General features: G+C 41.4%; 1 protein-coding gene across 1 annotated transcript in view; it reads right to left on the reverse strand.

The window, feature by feature from the left end:
- Positions 1-8359: 8359 nt before the first annotated feature.
- The window catches only part of Appbp2 (amyloid beta precursor protein (cytoplasmic tail) binding protein 2), a 68035-nt gene continuing 53867 nt past the window's right edge, over positions 8360-22527 (reverse strand). Inside the window, exons 7-13 of the mRNA XM_005393963.2 lie at positions 20663-20730; positions 20479-20584; positions 19470-19594; positions 18018-18103; positions 15971-16161; positions 15245-15410; positions 8360-13005 (exon numbers count right to left, since the gene is read on the reverse strand). Of these exons, the coding sequence (XP_005394020.1) occupies positions 12752-13005; positions 15245-15410; positions 15971-16161; positions 18018-18103; positions 19470-19594; positions 20479-20584; positions 20663-20730 (996 nt within the window). The 3' untranslated portion in view covers positions 8360-12751. The remainder of the gene's footprint in view (positions 13006-15244; positions 15411-15970; positions 16162-18017; positions 18104-19469; positions 19595-20478; positions 20585-20662; positions 20731-22527) is intronic.

Raw genomic sequence — 22527 nt, forward strand, 5'->3', positions numbered from 1 at the left:
TTTTTCCAGTACCGGGAATTGAACTCATGACCTTGTGCTTACCAGGCAGGCGCTGTGCCGCTGAGCTAAATCCCCAGCCTCCCCTCCCTTCTTTTGATGACTAAATAAATATGAGCCACCCAGAGAATGTCAAGACTTTTGCCCTGAGAGAATCTCAAACTCTGTGTCAGGGTTTTGATCCTCCTGGAGCCTGAAATCATTCCACGCGCCTCTTTTTTTTCTTTTTGAAACAGGGTCTTGCTATGCAGTTCAGGCTGACCTTGAACTCTCAGAGATCTTCCTGCTTCAGTCTCCCAAGTGCTGGGATTTCAGGCGTGCATCACCATAACCGGCTTTACCTCTTTTTATTTAGCCTTCACATACACTCACTCAGGAGATTGTGGACCCAACCAGCCCACAGTAACTAAGGGATATTATTAACCCTATAAAAATTGACTATCCACATGCAGAAGACTGAATCTAGAGCCATATTCCTCCTTGCTTATTAAACTAAAACCAAAATGGATCAAGGAACTAAATTTTTCTTTTTTTTTTTTTTTTTTTGTCTTTTTGAGACAGGGTCTCGCTATGCAGCTCAGGCTAGCACTGAACTCACTTTGTAGCCTAGGCTGGCTTGAACTTGTGGTGATCTCCTGCCTCAGCCTCCCGTGTGCTGGGATTACAGGTGTGTATCACCACACTCAGCAAGGAACCAAATGTTAAAACAGTGTCACAGCTTGTGTCTAGATGTACCCACAAAGCCTCATGTGGGCCAGTCATAGGTGGGACTTTTCAGAGGTGGCTGGACCTAGGAGGTGTGTGGGATTAAGGGTGTGTGATTACTAAATTAGTTCACTGATTGGTTCGGCACGGTTCTGGGGGCGGATAATGGGAAGACCACACTCACTGGGTGTGAGTGCTACTATCCTGGATAGAATACAAGGGATAGAAAGAGGGTTTCTGTCATCTCTTGCTGCTTTGTTACTTGCTGCCTTTTTGCCTTCTGCCTGCCATGAACTATTTTCCCTCTGCTATGCCACCCTGCCTTGGAACCAGCCAACTATGAACTGAAACCTCTATAAACTGTGAGCTAAATAAATGGTTCTTCCTTTAACTTGGGCTGTTGGGCATTTTGTCTTAGCAATGAGAAGAGTAACTATGACAAACAAACATTTAAACTGCTGGAAGGTAAAATAGGTAAAACTCTTGAAGTCATAGGCAAGGACTTTCTTAATAGAATCCCAGTTGCACAGAAAATAGCACCAAGAATCAACAAATGGGATCATGTCAAATTAGGAAGCTTCTATGGAGCAAAGGAAACAACCAACAGAGTGAAAAGGTATCCTACAAAGTTGGAAAAATTTTTGCCAGCTATTTCTCAGGTAGAACTAGAATACATAGAAAACTCAAAAAAAGCTGGGCATAGTGGTGCACACCTGTAATCCCAGCACTTGGAGGCTGAGGCAGAAGGATCACTGTGAGTTCGAGACCAGCCTGGGCTACAAAGTGACTCAAGGCCAGCCTGAACTGCATAGCGAGACCCTGTCTCAAAAAGACCAAAAAAGGAAAGAAAGAAAACTTGAAAAAATAAGATGCCCCCAAATCAAAGACACAATCAAAGAATGGGCAAGTGAAATGAATAGACACTTCACAGAAGAAGTAATACAGATGCCCAATAAACACATGGAGAGTTCAATATTGCTGACTTTAGAGAAATGCAAATTAAAACAACACTGAGATTCTGTCTTACTGCTGAGAGAACGGCTATCATCAAGAAACCAACTAATAACAAATGCTGGCGAGGCTGTGGAAGGGGGAAAGCAACCCTGTGTGTATGTGTGTGTGTGTATGTGTGTGTGTGTGTGTTTTGAGACAGGGTCTTTTTGAGACAGAGTCTTGCTATGCAGTTCAGGCTGGCCTTGAGCTCACTTTGTAGCCCAGGCTGGTCTCAAACTTGCAACAATCCTCCTGCCTCAGCCTCCTGAGTACTGGGATTATAGGCGTGCTCCACCACACACAGTGGAACAGTTTTATACTGTTGGTAGGAATGTAAACTAGTGCAACCACTGTGAAAAACAGTATGGCGATTCCTCACAAAAACTAAATCTAGAAACTCCATTTGACCCAGTTATTCCTTTTTTTTTTTTTTTTTTTTTTTTTTGTCTTTTTTGAGATAGGTTCTTACTGTGCAATTCAGATTGGTCTTGAGCTCACTTTGTGGCCCAGACTGGTCTCAAACTCACAATGATCCTCCTGCCTCATCCTCCTCAGTACTGGGATTACAGGTGTGTGCCACCACACCCAGATCTATACCCAGTTATTCCTTTTCTAGCTCTCTGAAAGTTAAAGACGTCATATTACAGTGATAGATGGACAGCCTTTTTATAGCAGTACAACTCATAAAGCTAAACCTCAAAAGTGGTCTATAGGTCTATTAACAGATAAATGGATCAAGTGGTACTTACACACGATGGAGTACTACTGTGTCATAAAGAAGGAATCTTGAGTCATTTGTAGGAAAATGGATACATTGATATCATAGTGTTAAGTGAAATAAATCAGACACACAAATTTAAGTATCAAACGGCTTCTCTTATATAAAAAATCTAAAGTATAAGCAAAGCAAAATAAAGAGACAACAAGAAGTAGAGAGATAGATCTTTCTCAAATGAGAAGGGCATCAAGAGGTGGAAGGAGGGGGGCAGAGCAGAGGGAGGTCGAGGGAAGGGGTTGTGAAAAGGAGTTAGGACGTGTCAGGCACCACCTCCACACAGGGTATGTAAATATTACATACTGCAAACATGTCCTAATAAACAGAAAACACAAAAAATAAAAAAGGCCTGGGGATATAGCTCGGGGGGCACAAGCGCCTGCCTGGCAAGCACAAGGTCCTGAGTTCGATTCCCGCTACCAAACAAAAAAACAAAAAACAAAAAAAAGACAGAATAGAATAGTGAATCTAGAAATCAGAAGAGACTGAAGAGATAGGATCAAATAAGGACCATATTTGCATCCTAATTAGATGAAGCCATTTATACAAAAATATTTATGAAATAATCATGAAAATTTGAATACCACTTAAGTATTTGTTAACATAAAAGGATATTTGTTAGTTTTTATAGGTGTGCTTACATTGTGGTTTACATATACATATATATACTTATTTTTAATTTTTTAATTTTTTGTCTTTTTGAGGCAGGGTCTCGCTATGCAGTTCAGGCTGGCCTTGAGCTCTCTTTGTAGCCCAGGCTGGTCTCGAACTTGCAATGATCCTCCTGCCTCAGCCTCCCAAGTGCTGGGATTACAGGTGTGCACCACCATGCCCAGTGTCATTATGTTTTAGACATAAACACTGAATTATTTGCGAACAAAATAATAGGTGATAACTGGGTTTCGATTCAAAATAAACCAGCGGCAGTGGGCAGAGGCGAGTTGTGTGGGAGACAGGACAGTGATCATGGCATGAGTGGTCACGTGTTCATAAGCCAGATGAGGGCTTCAAACCAGTCCTGGCAATAGTTTCTCTGCTTTACATCTGCTTGAAAATTTTCATAATAGAAAATGCCAAATAATTAGTCAAGCAATTGCTTTACTTTTTTTTTGTTTGTTTTTTTTAAGAGAGGGTCTTGGGCTGGGGATATAGCTCAGCAGCACAGCACCTGCCTGGTAAGCACAAGGTCCTGAGTTTCTCAGTACAAAAAAGAAGAAAGGGTTTTGCTATGTAGTGCAGGCTGGCCTCAAAGTCACTGTGATCGTCCTGCCTCAGCCTCCCAGGTGCTGGCATCATGCTTTTTTTTTTTTTTTTTAAGGCAGGGTCTTGCTATGTAGTCCAGGCTGGCCTTAAATCACTTTCTTTCTTTCCTTCTCTTTTTTGTCTTTTTGAGATAGGGTTTCACTATGCAGTTGAGGCTGGCCTTGAACTCAGTTTGTAGCCCAGGCTGGCCTCGAACTCATAGCAATCCTCCTACATCAGCCTCCCGAGTGCTGGGATTACAGGTGTGAATCACTCATTCCTTTTTTGTTGGTTTTGTTTGTCTTTTCTTCCGGTACCGGGAATGGAACTCATGACCTTGCACTTGCCAGGCAGGCGCTGTGCCGCTAAGCTAAAAATCCCCAGCCCTTGAATCACTCATTTCTAAAAGCTGTAATACTCCTGGTTCAAACCAGAGGGCAGTCTTTAGGTTTGTTCTTGAAGTTTAACCCCAGCACAGACTTTGCTCAGGGTCTTTTCTTTTTTTTTCCCTTGGGCATCAGGAATTGAACTCAGGGTCTTGCCCTTGCCAGGCAGGTGCTTATGCCACCGACCTATATCCTTGGCCACAGGGTCTTTTCTCTGAGTAGGAGAGGTAATGCGGAGTGTGAGTCCAAGCACACTTGGCACTTCAGGGACTTTCTATGATTCCAGAGGAGCGCCGCAGGCGTGGCGGAGCCAGCGAGAAACGAGACTGACACGGGGGCATTGTGTACAGGCGGGAGGTTCCTGGTCCCACCGGAAAGCCCGGCACAGACCAGAAGTGTTCAACCTCAGGAGTAAGCCAAGCACTGCAAGAGAATGAGACTGTAGGGCCGGGGAAACAGCTCAGAGGCACAGCGCCTGCCTGGTAAGTGCAAGGTCCTGAGTTCGATTCCCGGTACCATTAAAAAGAGAAAGAGAGAGAGAGAATGAGACTGTGGTTTCTTTTCTTTCGGTTTTTTTCCCGGTACCGGGAATTGAACTCACGACCTTGCGCTTGCCAGGCAGGCGCTGTGCCACTGAGCTATATCCCCAGCCCAAGACTGTATTTTCTTTATCACATTGGCACTGGAAAATAAACCCTACAGAGCCCAGTGGGAAGGAGGCGCTTGAAGTCTGGAGTTCACCCGCCAGCAGAAACAGGCTGTGAAGACGACGAGAGGCACCACTACAAAAGAAAAAAAAAAAGCTTAAAAGAAATGTGGGGCCTCCGCAGTGCGAATTTTTATCAGATAAAAGATCTGCAACATTAATCTTTGTAGCTTGTAGTCTATGAAGACTTGCTACCATCTCAGTTCTAACAAGAGGAAATCCAGGAAGAGATGGCAGGCGCTGTGTGAGGTCAGGACTGTGTTCCTCGTCATTCGAAGATATTAGCTGCCTTTTGCCGGTCTGTTTCAAGAGCTTTCGGGGGCCACGTGACCTGCCCTGTGAGGTGGCAGCGCAGAAGCAAACAATGGAGTGCGGCTGCCTGAGGTCAAGCCGGGCAATAAGGAGATTTGCAAAAAAGTAAAACAAAACACAGAATGAGATGAGAGGCAAGGCTGTAGACCCAAGGGCGGTCACCAGAGAAGTGCTCACAGTAGGGAAAACGGAGCCAATGTAAGGGCCGGGTGCCACAGGCTCCCTCGAGAGCGCCCTGCCAGATGCAATGCTTGACCCTCCCGCCCGGCTGCAGGCATCGCCTGTCCCTTGCATGAAGAGCGGCTCATCAGCAAACTCTCTGAGCTAAGTGCTCTGAATAAGCTTTCTTTGCTCAGGGGAAGTCTCCACCTGTTTGCATTTATTTACTTGGAGTTTTGTTTTGATTTTTGACACAGGGTCTCACTACGCAGTTCAGGTTGGCCTTGAACTTGCAGCCATCCTCCTGTCTCAGCCTCCCGAATGGTGGGATCACAGACACCACGCCCAGCCCTGCCTGTTAGTTTTGAGAAGCTTCCCAGAAATGTTTGGCTAGCTTTGTTCCGCTGCCTCTACCAAGTTTTTGTTGGTTGGTTGGTTTGTTTGTTTTTCTTTTTGAGACAGGGTCTCTCTATGCAGTTCAGGCTGGCCTTGAGCTCACTTTGTAGCCCAGGCTGGTCTTGAACTCACAACGATCCTCCTGCCTCAGCCTCCCGAGTGCTGGGATTACAGGAGTGCACCACCACGCCAGGCCCCAACTTCTTATTTGAATACTCCTATTTTTCTTAGTGGCATCTGTCACTGAGTACCGACTTGGGTGAAGTGACTTTTCTGTCGTGAGGACCAACCTTCCAAAAAGATGATCCATCTAACCCGACCTAACCCTCCACAGACCTGACCTGAAACCGAAGAGCCAGCAGCCCACTTCTTACCAAAGCCTTAGTGATTGCTGGGTTCTCGGGACCAGCTGAGTATTAGCGGCCCTCTCGGCAGGTGGGCTCATTTACCCACACAGCGCATCCTCCTGTGCCGTGCTGTGAGTCTCCTCTTGCCTTGTGAGGGAAGGAACTAGTACAGGTAATGGGCCTACTTCTGATGCAGGCACTGCATTCATTTTGTTTTGTTCTGCAGTGCTGGGGAGGGAACCAAGGGCCATGCACATCACATGTTGCAATGGTGTACCACTGAACTACATCGACAACACCTTTTTTTTTTTCCCCGATACCGGGAATCGAACTCACGACCTCGCGCTTGCCAGGCAGGTGCTGTGCCACTGAGCCGCTGAGCTAAATCCCTGGCCCAGACAACTCTTAATCTTCATCATCCAGGAGACAGGTTAACGGCCACCTTGGTTGATGAGGATGAGCCACTCAGAAAAGGCATATTTGGCCAGGCTCCAAGCTAGTAAAAGGCACTTTGTCCGGACTCTGAAGTCCTTGGTCTAATATAATCCTCTCAGGTTTTTTTGTTTTGTTTCATTAGCAGGAATCGAACTCAGGACCTTGCACTTCCCAGGCAGGTGCTTGTGGCACTGAGCTATATCCCCAGCTCCCTCTCAGTTTTTTTTTCTTTTTGTGTGTGTGTGTGTGGGCTCTTTTTTGAGATAGGGTCTCGCTATGCAGTTCAGGCTGGCCTTGAGCTCACTTTGTAGGCCGGGCTGGTCTCGAACTTGCAATGGTCCTCCTGCCTCAGTCTCCCTAGTGCTGGGATTACAGGCGTGCGCCACCACACCCAGCCTATACCCACCAATCTTTATGCTCTGTGGTTTCAACTAGAATCACAGCAGCAAACCCTCTCTACACCCTTGCAAATGCTTGTCTTAAGGTGTTCCTCGGGTGATCTTCGGCAGGGTACAGGTCCCTCTGCATTCCGGTGCTGCGCTACAGTATCAAGCTCTGCCCCAGGGCTGCAATAGTCAAAGAGATGGCTTCTTTGTCTGTCCGTTTTGGTGCTGACGGTTGGACAAGGGCTATATGGTTTGTTACTGAGCTATACTCAGTCTTGTCTTGAATTTTCTAAGTATAGGGAGAAATATTTAAAGTACCTGGTTGTGATTTGCTAACACAATTTAGAAAAAACATTTTTTTACTTTTTTTTAAGAGAGGGTCCCACTGTGTTGTCTAAGCTGGCCTCAAACTTTCCATCCTCCTGGTTAGCCCCCCAAGTCGCCGGGACTGCAGGCATACACCACCGGGCCTGGGAGCCGACACCTCTGGACAGTATCTGTCACAGGATGGACTCAATGTTACCTCTGTTAAATCAATGACCAATTGGTTTGTAAGATGGATTTTGTTTTGGTCGTGTGGGGGATTCGAATCCAGGGCCGCGTATGGATGAGGCAAACACGACCACAGGGCTACACCCCAGTCTTAACACTATACGCTGTATGACTATGGGGATCACTTTAACAAAGCTTTACATAAAGTGTTGCATTAGTACCAAGAAGTGGAAATTTAAACTTTAAAGGCTTCTTTTGGTCTTTGCTTGAAGACTCCCCAGGAAATAGCAATCAACATAAGAGAGGGAACAGCATGTTCAAAGGGTCAAAGCCTTGGAGATGAAAAAGAAAACGGCTATGAAGCCAATCAAGGTCTGAGATTTTTGTCTAAAACATTCTTTGTAATCTTTTAAAAGGTGGCTGCATTTCCTGTCTTTTGCATGTGTAAGACTCACGCTGTATCACGGTGCAGACTTTTTGAATCCTACCCCCACCCCGACACGAGGAAAACACACAGAGGGTGATAAAGATGTAACCCGGACCCCTGCAGCTCAGAGGCAGAGCTGGACCTGAAACCCGAACCCAGCGTCCCTCCGCTGCCCCTGCTGTTCCTGCAAGCTCTGCGGGGGCCCCTCTCGCCACCGCCTCCGCGCGGGGAGCAGGAAGGCTTGGGCAGAGAGCGGGACCTGCGCTTTGCTGACCGAGAACGCCTCTTGCGCTCCTGCAGTGCGGCTGTTTCCACCGCGCCCGCAGCACCCGCTCGAGGCCCTCAACACGCGCGCCTCCGCCGCACAGCGGTAAGTTTCCTCAACACGCGCACGTTTGTTGTCCCCAACAGTTCCTCTCACGCTCTCTACTACAAACAGTCCAGGCCGGGGACATAGCTCAGTGGCACAGCGCCTGCCTTGCAAGCGCAAGGTCCGGAGTTCGATTCCCGGTGCCAAAACCAAAAACACAGTCCGTAAAGTGTAACCCAGAGTCCCAACCCGAAGCAGTCGCAACCAAATCAGAAACAGATCCACTCTGAATGCAGGAACACTATATTTATTAGATCAATAATTCATTTTTAGCAATACAAGTACAGAATATATCACAATGCTGGTTACAAACATACTTAGTATGGTTTAATAGTTACAAGTAATGGTGGCCGCTACAAGTCAGTGAGAGTGGTATGAAAGGTCATTTGACACAATGAGCTGTCTTCAAAAACCTATGAACGACCTCAGATATTTCCATAGAAATTACTGTGGCACTAGTAGTGGGGATTTTCATGTAAAGAATGTCAGTGATTTGTTTTTAATTACTCCATTCAGAGCTTTTTATTTTGAGCCTATTAAACTAAAATCCCCTGTTGCTTCATAAAGTAGAAAAATAGTACTGACCTGGTAATATTTAATAAAATGTAGCATTCATTCACATCATAAAAGTCGAACTACATTGAAAGTTTTAGTTACCATGGCAACATACCTCCCCAGAAAAGGAATATACAGATGTGAGTCATGTTACACAAATGGTACCTGCAATGATTATTTAGTGATCCAACACAACTGTGCACCACAGACCAAGTTTTCTAGATATCTATATATAGCGTAAATATTTAATCTTAAATTTTACTCTTGAAAAAACATGTGCACTTCAACAAACTCACTAAGGCCACTCATGCTAGATACCTAGGATTGCAAGTAAGAACAGTATTATTTAATAAACCCTAAGCACACTGCTCCTTCAGATCCTCGACGGGGTAAAGCCAGTTTTCTGCCTAAAACGTTCCTGAGATTTGTGGACTACTACTAGTGTTCAAGCTGGAGATTAATCTAAATGTCTTATTTTTTTAAAAACTCCTGGTAACTGGAGGTGGAATATGCACTCAACTTTTAAAAGCAAAAATAGAACTCTTCGAAAGATTAGTACTTGTAAGTATTTTTCCAGTAGTAATTTTGCTACACAAAAAAAGAAGTTTAGAAACAGGAAGGCTAGGAATGCTGGGGGAAAAAAAACAAAAACAAAAAAAAGTGGCAGTTAACAAGTCCTGTTATTTAGTACATCATTCTATCCATTTGTAGCCTCGGCCAGAAGCTTCAACCATGTTTTAGGCTTGTGTTAACCAATCAGCTTTCTGCTCGCACTACCAAGAGCAGCCCAATGGCACTCTCACTACCTCTAAGAATGCATCTGCTACACTTAGTATTTTTGAGATGGGGCGTCTTGCTATGCTGCCCAGGTTGGTCTTCAACTTGTGGGCTCAAGTGATCCTCCTGCCTCAGCCTCCTGAGTGACTGAGACTACAGATGCGTGCCGCCGTACTCAGCTTTTTATACTTAATTTTTACAAGATTACGAACTCTTAACAGGCTAGCAACGAAGGTCTTCATCACAATGCAAGAATACCTGGACAAGGGTTACTACAGAGTAATAGTGAGTTCATTTTTAACCAAAGAAGAGAGTTGATGGGTAAGATGGGTTCTAATCCTCTGGGCAAAGTCAGCTTGCGGAGGGGTACAAAGATTATGCTGTGAAAAACTCCACTTGCTCTACTACACACAATCCGAGGGACCGGCCACCCACGGCGGCAGGAGCGAGACAGCTCCCTGATGCTCCCAATTTGAGCAGCACCACAGTTTAGGAAAAAGATTGGATAGAAGAGAAGTCAGGGAAGGATGAGACCAAAGGCCTGCGTTTAACATTATGTCACTAAACCTCCAAAAAATCTTTTTAAATTGGCCAGGGCATCCTAACACACAACCATTCACATATATAAAAAAATCTGTACAAGCTACTGGTTACTGTGAGGTAAACTTTATCCTTAGTTTTTTTAAAAAGTCATAAATTATATGGCATTCACCTTTCTTACCCCAAACATCCTTACTAAAGGAATAAATCCTGCACTTAAGTTCGTGTACTATTTTTCATTAGAATCAGAAATAATGCTGAGTCATCGCCTAACCGTAAGACAGCAACTTTTTTTTTTTTTTTTTTTTTTCTTAAGACAAATGTTTTCTTAGCCAGAGTGCAGGCATTACACCAACATTTATGGATATAGAGGAACTACATTAAAGCAGCGGTAAAAGGAGAAACGTCAATAATAACATTTGAAAACAAACGAAGAAAAGAAAAAAACTGTCTGCCACTTGACATCACCCCCAAGATCCTAGGCTTCTAAATATCGCATTACTTTATCAGAGTGTGAGCTAAGCTGCGTTCAAGCTGAGTTTTGAGGCCTCAAGTCATTTGCTTGATTTTATCCTAGGAAATAGTGTATATGCACAAAACCGAAACATTTAAAAAAATAAAAAACTTCATGTGGAAACACAAGTTTCAAAATATTTATTGAAAAACAATTTATCATGACATTCCTATACCACAAACATACCACAGGACTCTAAATAACCAAAAAGGGTACAAAGCCTATCCTGAAAATATCTTTGGAGGTATTAAATACATAGACCCATGAGGACAGAGCTGAGTAACTTAAAATATTCGTCCCCAGTCACACAGATTACTATTTGGTAAGTAATAAAGGGTGACTCTTGGCATTAGGCTGTAATTAACTCGGAGGGGAAGAGCTTCAGAAATTGCAGGTGTGCCAATTTACTGTTTCCTGAACTTATCAAGAAATAGTTCAACCTGAGGAATACACCCAGGCTTCCAACTCACAACGTTACCATTTTGGGGTGTGGGCTAGCTTCACTTCTTTCAGTCCAGCCCCCAGCAAATCACCTCCTGGGGACCTAAGAGCACCAACTCCTCACAAGACTACAAACGGCAATTCCGAGCAGGGTCGAAAGTTGCGAAGTTCAGAAAGTATTTAAAATTTGGAATCTCCCATTAATTCTTCTGTACCCTGTGACAGATAGGTTAGATTTCCTTCCCGCCTCTCACCCCGTGTTCATGTTAAAAGAAAACCAAAATTCAACACACATCCACTCACCCGCAGACTACTCCAAGTACTAGCCAGGAGCAGTACCTCTAACAGCCAATCACGAACCCCTGAAAATAGGGGAGAAACTCAGATTCTTAACTCTAGAGGCACCAGACTATCATAAGGGCCACTATCATAAGAATTGAGGTAACAGCAAAAGACCTTTTTGTTTCTTGGTTTGCTACATGTCACAACTTATTCAACTGGAACATTACCTCAACGTTAAATAACCCACTGGCTTAAAAAAAGAAGAAAATCAAAACCAAATAAACAAATCAGTGAAATAGACATATCATTAGGGGATCTTTCCATTTGATCCCTGGACTTCAAATACAATGACTCAGTTTTTCTGTTATTTATCATAAAAATGAAGAATTTTCTAAGAAGACTTTATTTTTGGGCATTCGTTTTCCGTTACCCCAAAAGACATGTAGTGATCTAAAATTGCCATCTGACACGAGCTATCTTCCAACTCTAGCCGACGCGCCTATTAATGGCATGTGTTTTAGGGCAACACTGAACACGAGGGTGGCGGCCGCAGCAGGTATTTGTACCAGCTTGTCACAGCACTGCCATCTGCGCACCGCGACTGAAGATACGCCACTGAAACCGCCAACCTTCCCTAGCCTGGCATCTATCGTATCGATACCATTCTCTGCATTGCCCTTCTTCATTATACAGCTAAACGAAATCATGCTACTGATAAAGATGTATGCAGGGGCTAAAATCATCATCTAGAGCCTCTGGTCCAAATAACCACCTTCTATGTTAGGCTGGTCCTTTTTAAGGTTTTTCCTGGTCCTGTCAGCAAATGCTATTAGAGCATCTTGCATTGTTGTACCAAACACAGAAACAGATATTCTGTTACTTACAGATCAACACTGGTCCAGTTCAGACGAACCTGACAGCCCTTCCCTCGTGATAGAGCTCTGGAGTGTTAGACCCACTTCTCTGGGTAAGGTGGTCAAACACAAGTTAGGATGCCCCTCTTTTATTAGTACTTGTGTTAACTTTTTTATACTGCATATAAAGATCTTCCCCATAAAATTGCTTTACAATACAGTATTGAATACCTCCACATGGAAGAATTATATGTTAAAAAGTTGTTAAAACCATCCTTACATAATAAGAATGCAACTCTTTTAAACTCTTAAATAGTTTTATTTAGGGGTTCTTTTTTTTCTTTCAGGCTTACTGCAAAATGAATTATTTTTTTAAAAAGAAAAAATAAAAGGGAAAAAAAAGATTCTCCTGTTGTTTGTTCTACTAGGTTGAAAATGTGGGCCAGACTACTTATACATGCGGTACATGCGGAATATAACTGAATATATGCTTATTCTACGGACACTCTGCAAGATAGGCATGACCCAAAACAGGGTCTTCAGTGGACTGGACCAGTGTTTCAATGCGAATTCCAGCCCTCAAAAACAACATGGTTTTGATTTCACAGTATGAATTCCCCGGAATCTGGGAAAAGGTAATTGGTTAGCTGAGGTGGCCCCTCAGCAGCTTGGTCCCTCGACACTCTGAGATATTAGGAAGGACTGCACCACTTCTTCAGTGGACTGGGGGCTGGTGTTCACGTCCTCGAGAGCATCGGTCACCGAGTACTGCCGGTCCCGCAACCGGTTCCAGTTAGACAGAACATTGTGATATTCAAACACTTTCTCATAATTTCCAATGGAGTTGTAAAGTTTAATGAGACCTCGGTAATCATATTCTAGTCCACTGTAGCCTTCACCAAAAAGTTTCTTCCCTGGAAGTGATCAAAGGAAAAAACAAAGTTCAAGTACTGAAATAAGAAGCAGTTATTTTACTGTTTTTTTTTTTTTTCCCCCTATTGTTTTGGAGACAGGGTCTTGCTATGTGGTTCCGGCTGGCCTTGAGCTTACTATGTAGTCTAGGCTAGCTTCGAACTCATGGTGATTTTCCCGCCTCAGCTTCCTGAGTGCTAGGATTACAGGCATGCACCACTATCCCTGGCTACAAGCAGTATTATTTCAACACAAACACAAGTTTAATTTTTTTAAATAGGCTGGCATAAGAGAACATATTCTTGTATCAGCACCTCTTAACCCATTCACACCTGGGAACTACCTCTAAGACTTTAAATTTGGGCTATACTAAAACAGAATTATAAAATTTCATGGTTTTAAGAGAAACTATGACGTTTTTGTTTTTCTGAGATTCAGGCTGGCCTCAAAGTCACTATGTAGCCCAGGCTGGTCGTGAATTTTTTTTTTTTTTTGAGACAGGGTCTCACTATGTAGTCCAAGCCAGCTTTGAACTTACTACATACCCAAGGCTGGCCTCACACTCAGCAAACCCTCCTGGCTCAGCTTCCCAAGTGCTTGCAGTACAGATATGTGCTACCATGCCTGGCTCTAGCTGTGGATCTGAAAATATCAGCATTTCACATATTCGAAAAACAATTTACAGCCGGGCATAGGGCCACCACCTGTAATCCCAGCACTTGGGAGCCAGAGGCAGGAGGATCACCGTGAGTCTGAGATCAGCCTGGGCCAGTGAGCTCAGGGCCAGCCAGAATTATATAGCGAGAACTTATTTAAAAAAAAAAAAAAAAATGGAGGGAGCAAAATATAATATAATAAACAAATGAATCTAATTACCTCTCCAGTAAATAATATAACCACATTGAAGGGAGAGGAGGCTGGGAGATAATTTCACCTGTAGTACTTCTGACCAACACGGATACATACAACTTTCAGGCTAAAGACAAAGATTATTGTAAACAAATATTGGACTCTAAGTAGTAGGTTTGTTTTTCAGAGACATATGGGTTAGCAATTTTGAAATTACGTGCACTTAGGACTAAGTAAGTCAGCATATTACAGCTAGTGGGAGACACCCACATATATATGAATACATGATTTATGACTAAGTGCAAGACAGGGAGAAAAACAGTCTTCCCCAAAAATGGTCCGGGGTCAACTGTATATTCATATGGAAAAAAAGGAAATGTGACTGTAGATCTAAATGTGTATGGTTAAACAAAGTTTCGAAAAGATAAACTTCTGGAGGAGTATCTTCATGACTCTGGGGTAGAAAAAGATTCTCAAAAATGAATACAGAAGTGCTAACCACAAAAGAAAAAAAATCAATACATTTAATTACATTAAAATCAAGGATTTCTGTTCCCTAGAAAAGGTCCTATTAGAAAATAAGTACTGGAATGAGAGAAGGTATCTGTAACACTCTACAGTACATAAAGCATTTCCATAAGTCAGTAAACAAATGATAAAATCATCTCCTATAAAAACAGGCAAAAGGTTTAACAGACCTCTGTAAGATGATGGCCATGGTATCTTATTTTATAATACCCTGACATGGAAACAATTGAAATGTTCTATACACCCATTAAGAGAGACACACTAATATAGTAACATACTATGGAATATTGGAAATTAACAAGTGGCAGTGACATGGGTTTTATAGTTAACGTTCACTAGAAAGAAGTCAGACACAGGGCAGGTGTAGTGGTGAGCACCTGTAACCCCAGCACTCTGTGAAGCTGAGGTAGCAGGACTGCAAGTTCAGGTCCGGCCTGGGCAACTTACTGAGCTCCTGCCACAGAATGGAAGGGTGGGGGTGGGGTGCACTCGGCACAGAGCAGGGAATGTATACTGTTGTGAAAGCCCTGGGTTCAATCTGTGGTACTGTGTCAGAGAAAAAGTCCAGCAAACCTCGATCTACACTACAATCAGAAGAAAGCAGTGGAAGGCAGGGACAGTAACTGGACGAACAGCTGAAAATAACCACTTTTGCCGACACCTGACACCTAGTGCCACGCCGCTCACTGCTGACTTTAATATAGAAAAGGCACCTTTAGCAAAACTGCTCCAGATGATTTTTGGATGTTTCTGGGTACCTTTTGCAGATCTAAAGTCATCTGTGTCTCATTAGAAAACTACCTTTATACGACCTTTAAGACATGTTGATCTCTAATCAACTGAGAAAATGTAAAGAAAACATACCAATTGCTATGGATCGCAAATAAAGTTTCTCTGCATTTTCATACTGATTCATGTCATAATTATACAAAGAAGCCAGATGTCCCACTGAAAGGGCTACTTCATAATCTTCCTGACCAAGAAGTTGTTCTTTAATTTGAATTGCTTTGATGTGCATTTCTTCAGCTTCCTGAAAAATAATTACACCAAATCAATCACTAGATTATACTTTTTCTTTTCTTTTTTTTAGATTATATTTTTTCTTATGCCAACAACTTTTACCCAATGAACAAGAGTCTTCTAAATGTCGAAGAGAGTTTGTGGATGCCAGAGGTAATAGGTAAAGAACATACGATCAGGTGATGACAGTAATAATGTCCTCGACCAAAAGCAATGTGAAGACTTACTTGAGTAATAAGACTGTTAGAAGAAGTTAACAGGAAAAAATTAAAACTGTTAGAAGAAATTAAGACAAATTCCAAAACTTTAATCGGACCTTGTTAAGGTGTTAATTTCTACAGACATACTTTATCTTCTACAGATTTGATAACTCTTATCTAACAGAATAAATAATATATTATGAATTTATGTATATTACATGTATATATTTTATGTTGTTTTATACTAGCTGTTTTATCACTTCCTTGATGGAATAAGGTAGGAGTATAATGAACACATATTATTAAAATTACTAAAAATTTATGATTCATGATTTATTTAGCAAGAGAAAAATGTGAAACAGGTTTCTACCTTGAATTTCCTCATTGACTGATAAAGCCTTCCAAGGTTCCCATAGTGTTTTGCGGTCTGTACATTAAACTCCCCAAAAGCCTTTTTAGCTAGCTGGAGTGAAGACAGATGCAAATCGTGAGCTTCTTGAAGCAGCCTCTGTTCGGTTTCCTTATTATGACAGTCAATTGCAATCTCCTCCAAAATAAGTGCTGAATAAAGAAAGCAACAAATTAGTATACCTTTAAGCCATTTTCCAAGCCAATCAGAACACCTAGTTGAAAATTAAATATATTTATTGAATATATGTGATTATGGTTTAGAAACGGTCAAGATCAAAATATTCTATTTATTTTGAGACAGGGTCTCAGGACATTTACAGGGGCTTTGAACTCATTATGTAGCCCAGACTGGCCTCAAATGTGCAGTGATCCTCCTGCCTCAGCCTCTCAAGTGCTGGGATTATAGGCATGCACCACTACACCTGCCAAAATATTCTACTTTAATACACAGTATACTTTTGGGGGAGTCATTGTATTTTGTACAGTATAACGAATTTAAATTTAAGAAAAACGATATTATCAAGTTGTTTTACAGAACATTAGCTTCTATTTTAACATACTGCTATACTTTGCTAAAGAGAATTTTTTTGTCTTTTTTGAGACAGGGACTCACTATGCAGTTCAGGCTGGCCTTGAGCTCACTTTGTAGCCCAGGCTGGTCTCGAACTCACAATGATCCTCCTGCCTCAGCCTCCTGAGTGTTGGGATTACAGGCATGTGCCACCACTCCTCGCTTTAAGTGAATGTCAGAAAGAGGCAAGATGTTCAGTTATGAAACTGTGTCAAGGAGAACCTAAGCACTTTTGAAAATTTTGAAACCATCCTTTATAAAACAACCTTTACTCAAACATAACTAAAAGACCGCTTTCTTCCTATTTACTTCATCCACAAAATCAGGTTAGAAAACATTTAAATTTCAAAGCTACATTCAAGACTCTCAAACTTCATCTAAATTGTTAAGAGTATACATATTCTGGGGCTGGGGATGTGGCTCGGCGGTAGAGTTCTTGCCTTGCATGTGCAAGGCCTCCTTGGGTTTGGTCCCCGGCACCCAAAAAAAAAAAATTTTTTTTAACCAGACAATTTCGTTTCCTAGAAAACTGTCAATGTGCACAAAGGTGGATAAAAGAGATTTACAACATTGTGGCAATTCTGAAGAATTAAAAAGCATTAAGTAGTTTTTGAAAGTTAGAAAACAATACAAAGGTCCAATAACAGAGATTAGGTTAAATACATTAGAAAAAAAGGTAATTATCTACATGTATCAAAATGGAAAAATGTTCCTGTTAGTAAAAAAAAGCTTAAAAACTAACAAAATTTTTACTCATTTAATTACCCTATTTAAAAAGTCTAAAATAAAATAATAATCATCAAAATGTTGACTCGAAACAGAAGAGCTCAAATAACTTTATTTTTCCTCCTTTTTATATAAGTTTTTTTAAACTTGATCACCTATTACTTGTATAACTTAACTGTCAACATAGAGGTAGAAAAAACTCCATCCAGAATTAAAGTGTAAAACTTATCTAACATGCACGAAACTACCGTAAGGATGAACCACTTGTGAGTAAAATACATCAAATCGAAGAGCAGTGGAGGCAACTGTAAGAAAAACTATTTGTCAAGAGCCTTCAAACGCATGGTAACCTGAAGCTCAATTTAAGAATTCTGCATAAACCTCAAAGTAGAAGTGCATCTTCGGGGCTCTACTCATGTCACTATGGAATCACTTGTGTTAATTCCTCCAGGTCTCAAAAGAAATTAGTGCATGCATGAAAGAATGAAAGACAAAAGAAAAAATAAGGCACATTCACAACATCACAGGAGCAAAGTAAGCAATCTTTCCTTAAGAACCACTGGAAACCCTGAAGTGGAGTGCAGAGAACTGGCTACTTTAGTAATGGATATAGTTAAGCCCTACCACATGTGAGAAAATAAATACCCCTGTTTTCTGCTATATATCATCATCAATTTCAAATCATCTGAGACTAGATCACAAAGGGTACCTTTCACCCTCTTTGAAGAAGCCAAAAGAAGATGATCTTCAGGTAGGATGTGGGTGATGATACCAATAGCTCTTTCAGCATGAAATCTGCAACACAGATAGATGCAGTCTGGCATTTCTAGTTGTATATCATTAAGCATTAAAAAAAAAACTTCACTGTCTACCATATAATGCTACCGAAAGTATAGAACTCAATGATTTTTAGCATATCCACAGTAATACAGCTACCACCACAATCAATTTTATATTTTCATCACTTCAAAAGAAACTAAGACTGGGCGTGGTGGCGCATGCCTGTAATCCCAGCACTCAGGAGGCTGAGGCAGAAGGATTGCTATGAGTTTGAGGCCAGCCTGGGCCACAAAGTGAGTTTAAGGCCATCTCGAACTGCATAGTGGAGACCCTGCCTCAAAAAAAAAATTTTTTTTCTGTTTATGGGTTTACGCAGATACGAGCCCAGACTCCAGTGGAGTAGAGTTCTATAGGTTCACGTTCTTCTTTGAGGCCTCCCTTTTTTTGTTAATTTGAGCCCAAGCTCCCATGCAGTTTCCTTGTCATCTCTGACAACGGACACTTTTCCGTACCTCAGTCTGTTTTTTTTTCCTAAGGGCATTGCCTTGATCTTGGCTTTGTGTGAGGGTCCTAACTCATAATCTCCTACAGGTTAATGCTTCATAAACCCAGTATTATCATTGTACAGTCAAGGTTATAAAAACCTGTAAGCTTTCCTACCACCCCCAGACTACTTAGACGACAGTTCCTGCCTTTGGATTCCATGCTATTATTAGTTGTTAGGGATTTCTCCTTACTCTTACAAGATCACCTACACATATAAGAGAGACAATGGTTTATATTTTTACATGTTTTGAGCAAGAAGTTTTTATCAGTAATGGGAATTAAACCCAGGGACTTTGCACTTTCCCCAGCCTTTTTTTTTTTTTTTGTCTTCAGACAGGGTCTTGTTAAGTCTAGGCTGTTCAAACTTGAGATCCTCCTGCTTCAGCCTCCTCACAGTATTAGGATTATAGGCATGCCCTTCCACTCCCAGCTATTTTTAGATTTTTAAGCCCCTCATTTAGCCAGAAGTCACTGTATTACTCAAAGAAAAATTACTGAATGAGTCATATTCTATACAGAAATATACAAGTCTCAATATTAAACTACATAATGTCTAAATGAATAGCTTATAAATTAGTATGATTATGTTTAGGCATCTGCTTAAAGCTCTAGAAAGACCAATTTGATATATATAAAGTACATTATATACTACTGTAATAAGGAACCAAACACAAACAAAAGCAGCATTTAATCCTACACTGAACACAGGGCCAGGGGTATGGCTCAGCAGTACAAGTGCCTGCCTGGCAAGCGCAAGGTTCGGAGTTTGATTCCCGGTACCAACAACAACAACAACAACAAAAAATCCTACACTGAACAAGAACGTGGCACTTACAACGCATTGTCAAACTTCCCAGAGCTATACTGGTGAACATAAGAAGAGTAAGCCAAGTCTTCATGAGCTGTTGCTACGTGGATATTTTTGCCACCAAACACTGACTGTCGAATGTCAAGGGCTGCCTGAAAGAATCACAAAGGTATTTAATAATACTGTCAACCTTCAGACAATATCCCTTCATTTAAATTATTATTATTATCATTATTATATTATTATTATTATTATTTGCCTTTCTGGGACAGGGTCTCACTATGCAGTTCAGGCTGGCCTTGAGCTCACTTTGTAGCCTAGGCTGGTCTTGAACTTGCAACAATCCTCCTGCCTCAGCCTCCTGAGTTGCTGGAATTATAGGTATGCGCTACCACTCCCTGCTTACTTCATTTAAATTAAACAGTCTAATAATTCATATACCCAAAGCCATAAGTTTTCAAGCCAGAAAATCCTGCTGTATTTAAGTCACAGAAGACAAGAGTCAAGCAGACAACCTTCACGAAGAGTGGGGAGGATTTAAAAAGGCAACAGCTTACTAACCATCAGGCCCTTCTCGTCAGAGTCACGTCAGTGTTTTCTCTAGGTCCTCCCCAAAGTGAACGTAAACGCAAGGCTACCTTGTCTGCAGCCAGGGAACAGTCATCATTTACCTGCGAATGACTATGATTGGGCCTAAAATTATTGCTATCAGCCCTGGCTGGTAAAAAGGCAGCTACATTGATACTTGTTAAACCAACCACAAAAACAATCCATTACTTGGGCAAATGAAAGAGAGAAAACTTCTCAAATAGGGGCCCACAACCCATAATTCCGTTCCTCACTTACTCTCTTTAATTTCTAAGGCATTATTTTTGAAGCCTTCCAAGTAATACTTAGTAAAATGATGGTGTGCCTTATTGGAGGGGGAGGGCTCAAAGAGTTATTTTTAGATAGTGGTTTATATATCACAAACAAATACAGGTCAACAAATCAATTTAGGTTGAAAGAAAAAAAAAAAGGGTAACCATTAACATACCTGATAAATTGCAACAGACTGACAGATATTATCTACATTGAGTAAGTAAAACCCATAATCTAGCAATGTATCAGAATATTTTGGGTGCTTGGGTCCAAAATGATCCCTATAAAAAGATACAAAACTATTAGAATATACAGTAGAGCAACAATTTAAAACGGTATATTTAGTAACAATCACCTACCGTGCCAAATACACTGCATGTTTAATCAACTGTTCTGCCTTCTTAAATTCACGTTTTACCACACAAGCCTACAAAGGGAAAAATTGTTAAAACACCCTCAAACGGTTCATTAGCATGCTTCAATAAGTACAGTTTATGTATCTGAGTATAATAGTTAATAAGAAAAAAAAATCTTCAACATGCAAAAGTTCCACTTATAATTTCTTTCCTCCCAAGTACCTGAAAATTCTATCAATACTTTCATACACACAACCTAGGAAAATCATAAAGTTTAAAATTTTGACTGTAACTCTCTATAAAAACATTATAATAAGGTTATTTTACAAAGCTAGTGGGCCGGGGATATAGCTCAGTGGCACAAGCACCTGCCTGGCAAACACAAGGTCCTGAGTTCGATTTTCAGTACCAAAAAAAACAACAACAAAAAAAGCCGGGCGTGGTGGCACAAGCCTGTAATCCCAGCACTTGGGAGGCTGAGGCAGGAGGATCCTTGCAAGTTCGAGACCAGTCTGGGCTACAAAGTGAGTTCAAGGCCAGCCTGAACTGCATAGCAAGATCCTGTCTCAAAAAGACAAAAAAAAGGGGGGGGCTGGGGATTTAGCTCAGGGGAAAAGTGCCTGCCTGGCAAGGGCAAGGTCATGAGTTCGATTCCTGATACCAGAAGAAAAACAAAACAAAACAAAAAACAAAGCTAGTATACTATCCTGTGCTAGTAAAATAAAATCGTTGGGAAAGGGGTTACCATAGTATTTTTTTGAGACACAGTCTCACTATTGTAGCTTAGGCTGGCCTCGAAATCATGGTGATCCTCCTGCCTCAGCCTGCCAAGTGCTTGGATTATAGGAATACATTACCAGGCTCAACTTCCATAGTATTTTCTGGAGTAGCTTACAATGATTTCTTTCAGTTTTCTTCTTTAATTAAAAAAAAAATTTTAAGTCTACACTGCCCGATATTCCAGGTGGTTTCCCATCCAAGTGATAACCAGGACCAAACCGGCTCAGTTCATGAGATCAGCTGAGATCAGGCATGTTTAGGGTGGCTGTCTGTCCATCATCTACTCAACTAGTAATTTTCTGAATGCTGGGAATCCAGGTGTGCACCATGTCACCACGCCCAACTTTCTCTGGTATTCTCAGACAGGGTCTTGCTATGTAGCCAGGCTGGCCTCAAACTCTTGGCAATCTTTCTGCCTGAGAACCATGCCTGGTTTCAAGTAGTCATTTTAAAAAGCTCAGAAGCTGGGTATGGTGGCACATTGCTGAGATCTCAGCACTCGGAAGGCTGAGGGAGGAGATCACTGCAAGTTTGAGGCCAGTCTGAACTACATAGCGAGACCCTGTCTTACAGCACACCCCTCAAAAAAGCCCAGAATTTTAAGTTTTCCTATTATTTTTTACAATATTTTGAACCATGAAGACAGCCACGTTTAAAAATTCTAAATATTGTTTGCATATAAAAATGTAGACCTTGCATATTATGCTGTCTTCATATTAAATGAATATTTAATGTTTTAAATTAAAACAGCAATATCCCTTATCCAGGGCTGATAACCTGAATATTTACATGTTCTACAATAACTGATTTAATATTTTACATAAACACAGAAGTCTTCTAAATCTATAATTTTATAATTTTTTTTTTTTCCTAACTGAATTTTCACTAGTAAAACCAACCAAAATGGAATATTCAAATTTGAGAAACTTGGGGCTGGGGATATAGCTCAGTGGCACAGTGCCTGCCTGGGAAGTGCAAGGTCCTGTGTTTAATTCCAGGTATCCATAAAAAACCAAAACAAAACAAATCTGAGAAACTTGAGTATATGGAAAGTCTGTTAATGCTTTTAAGCTTTAGTATACCAAAGC

This window comes from Chinchilla lanigera, unplaced genomic scaffold (assembly GCF_000276665.1).
Source record: "Chinchilla lanigera isolate Chin_1 unplaced genomic scaffold, ChiLan1.0 scaffold00050, whole genome shotgun sequence".
Lineage (NCBI taxonomy): Eukaryota > Metazoa > Chordata > Mammalia > Rodentia > Chinchillidae > Chinchilla > Chinchilla lanigera.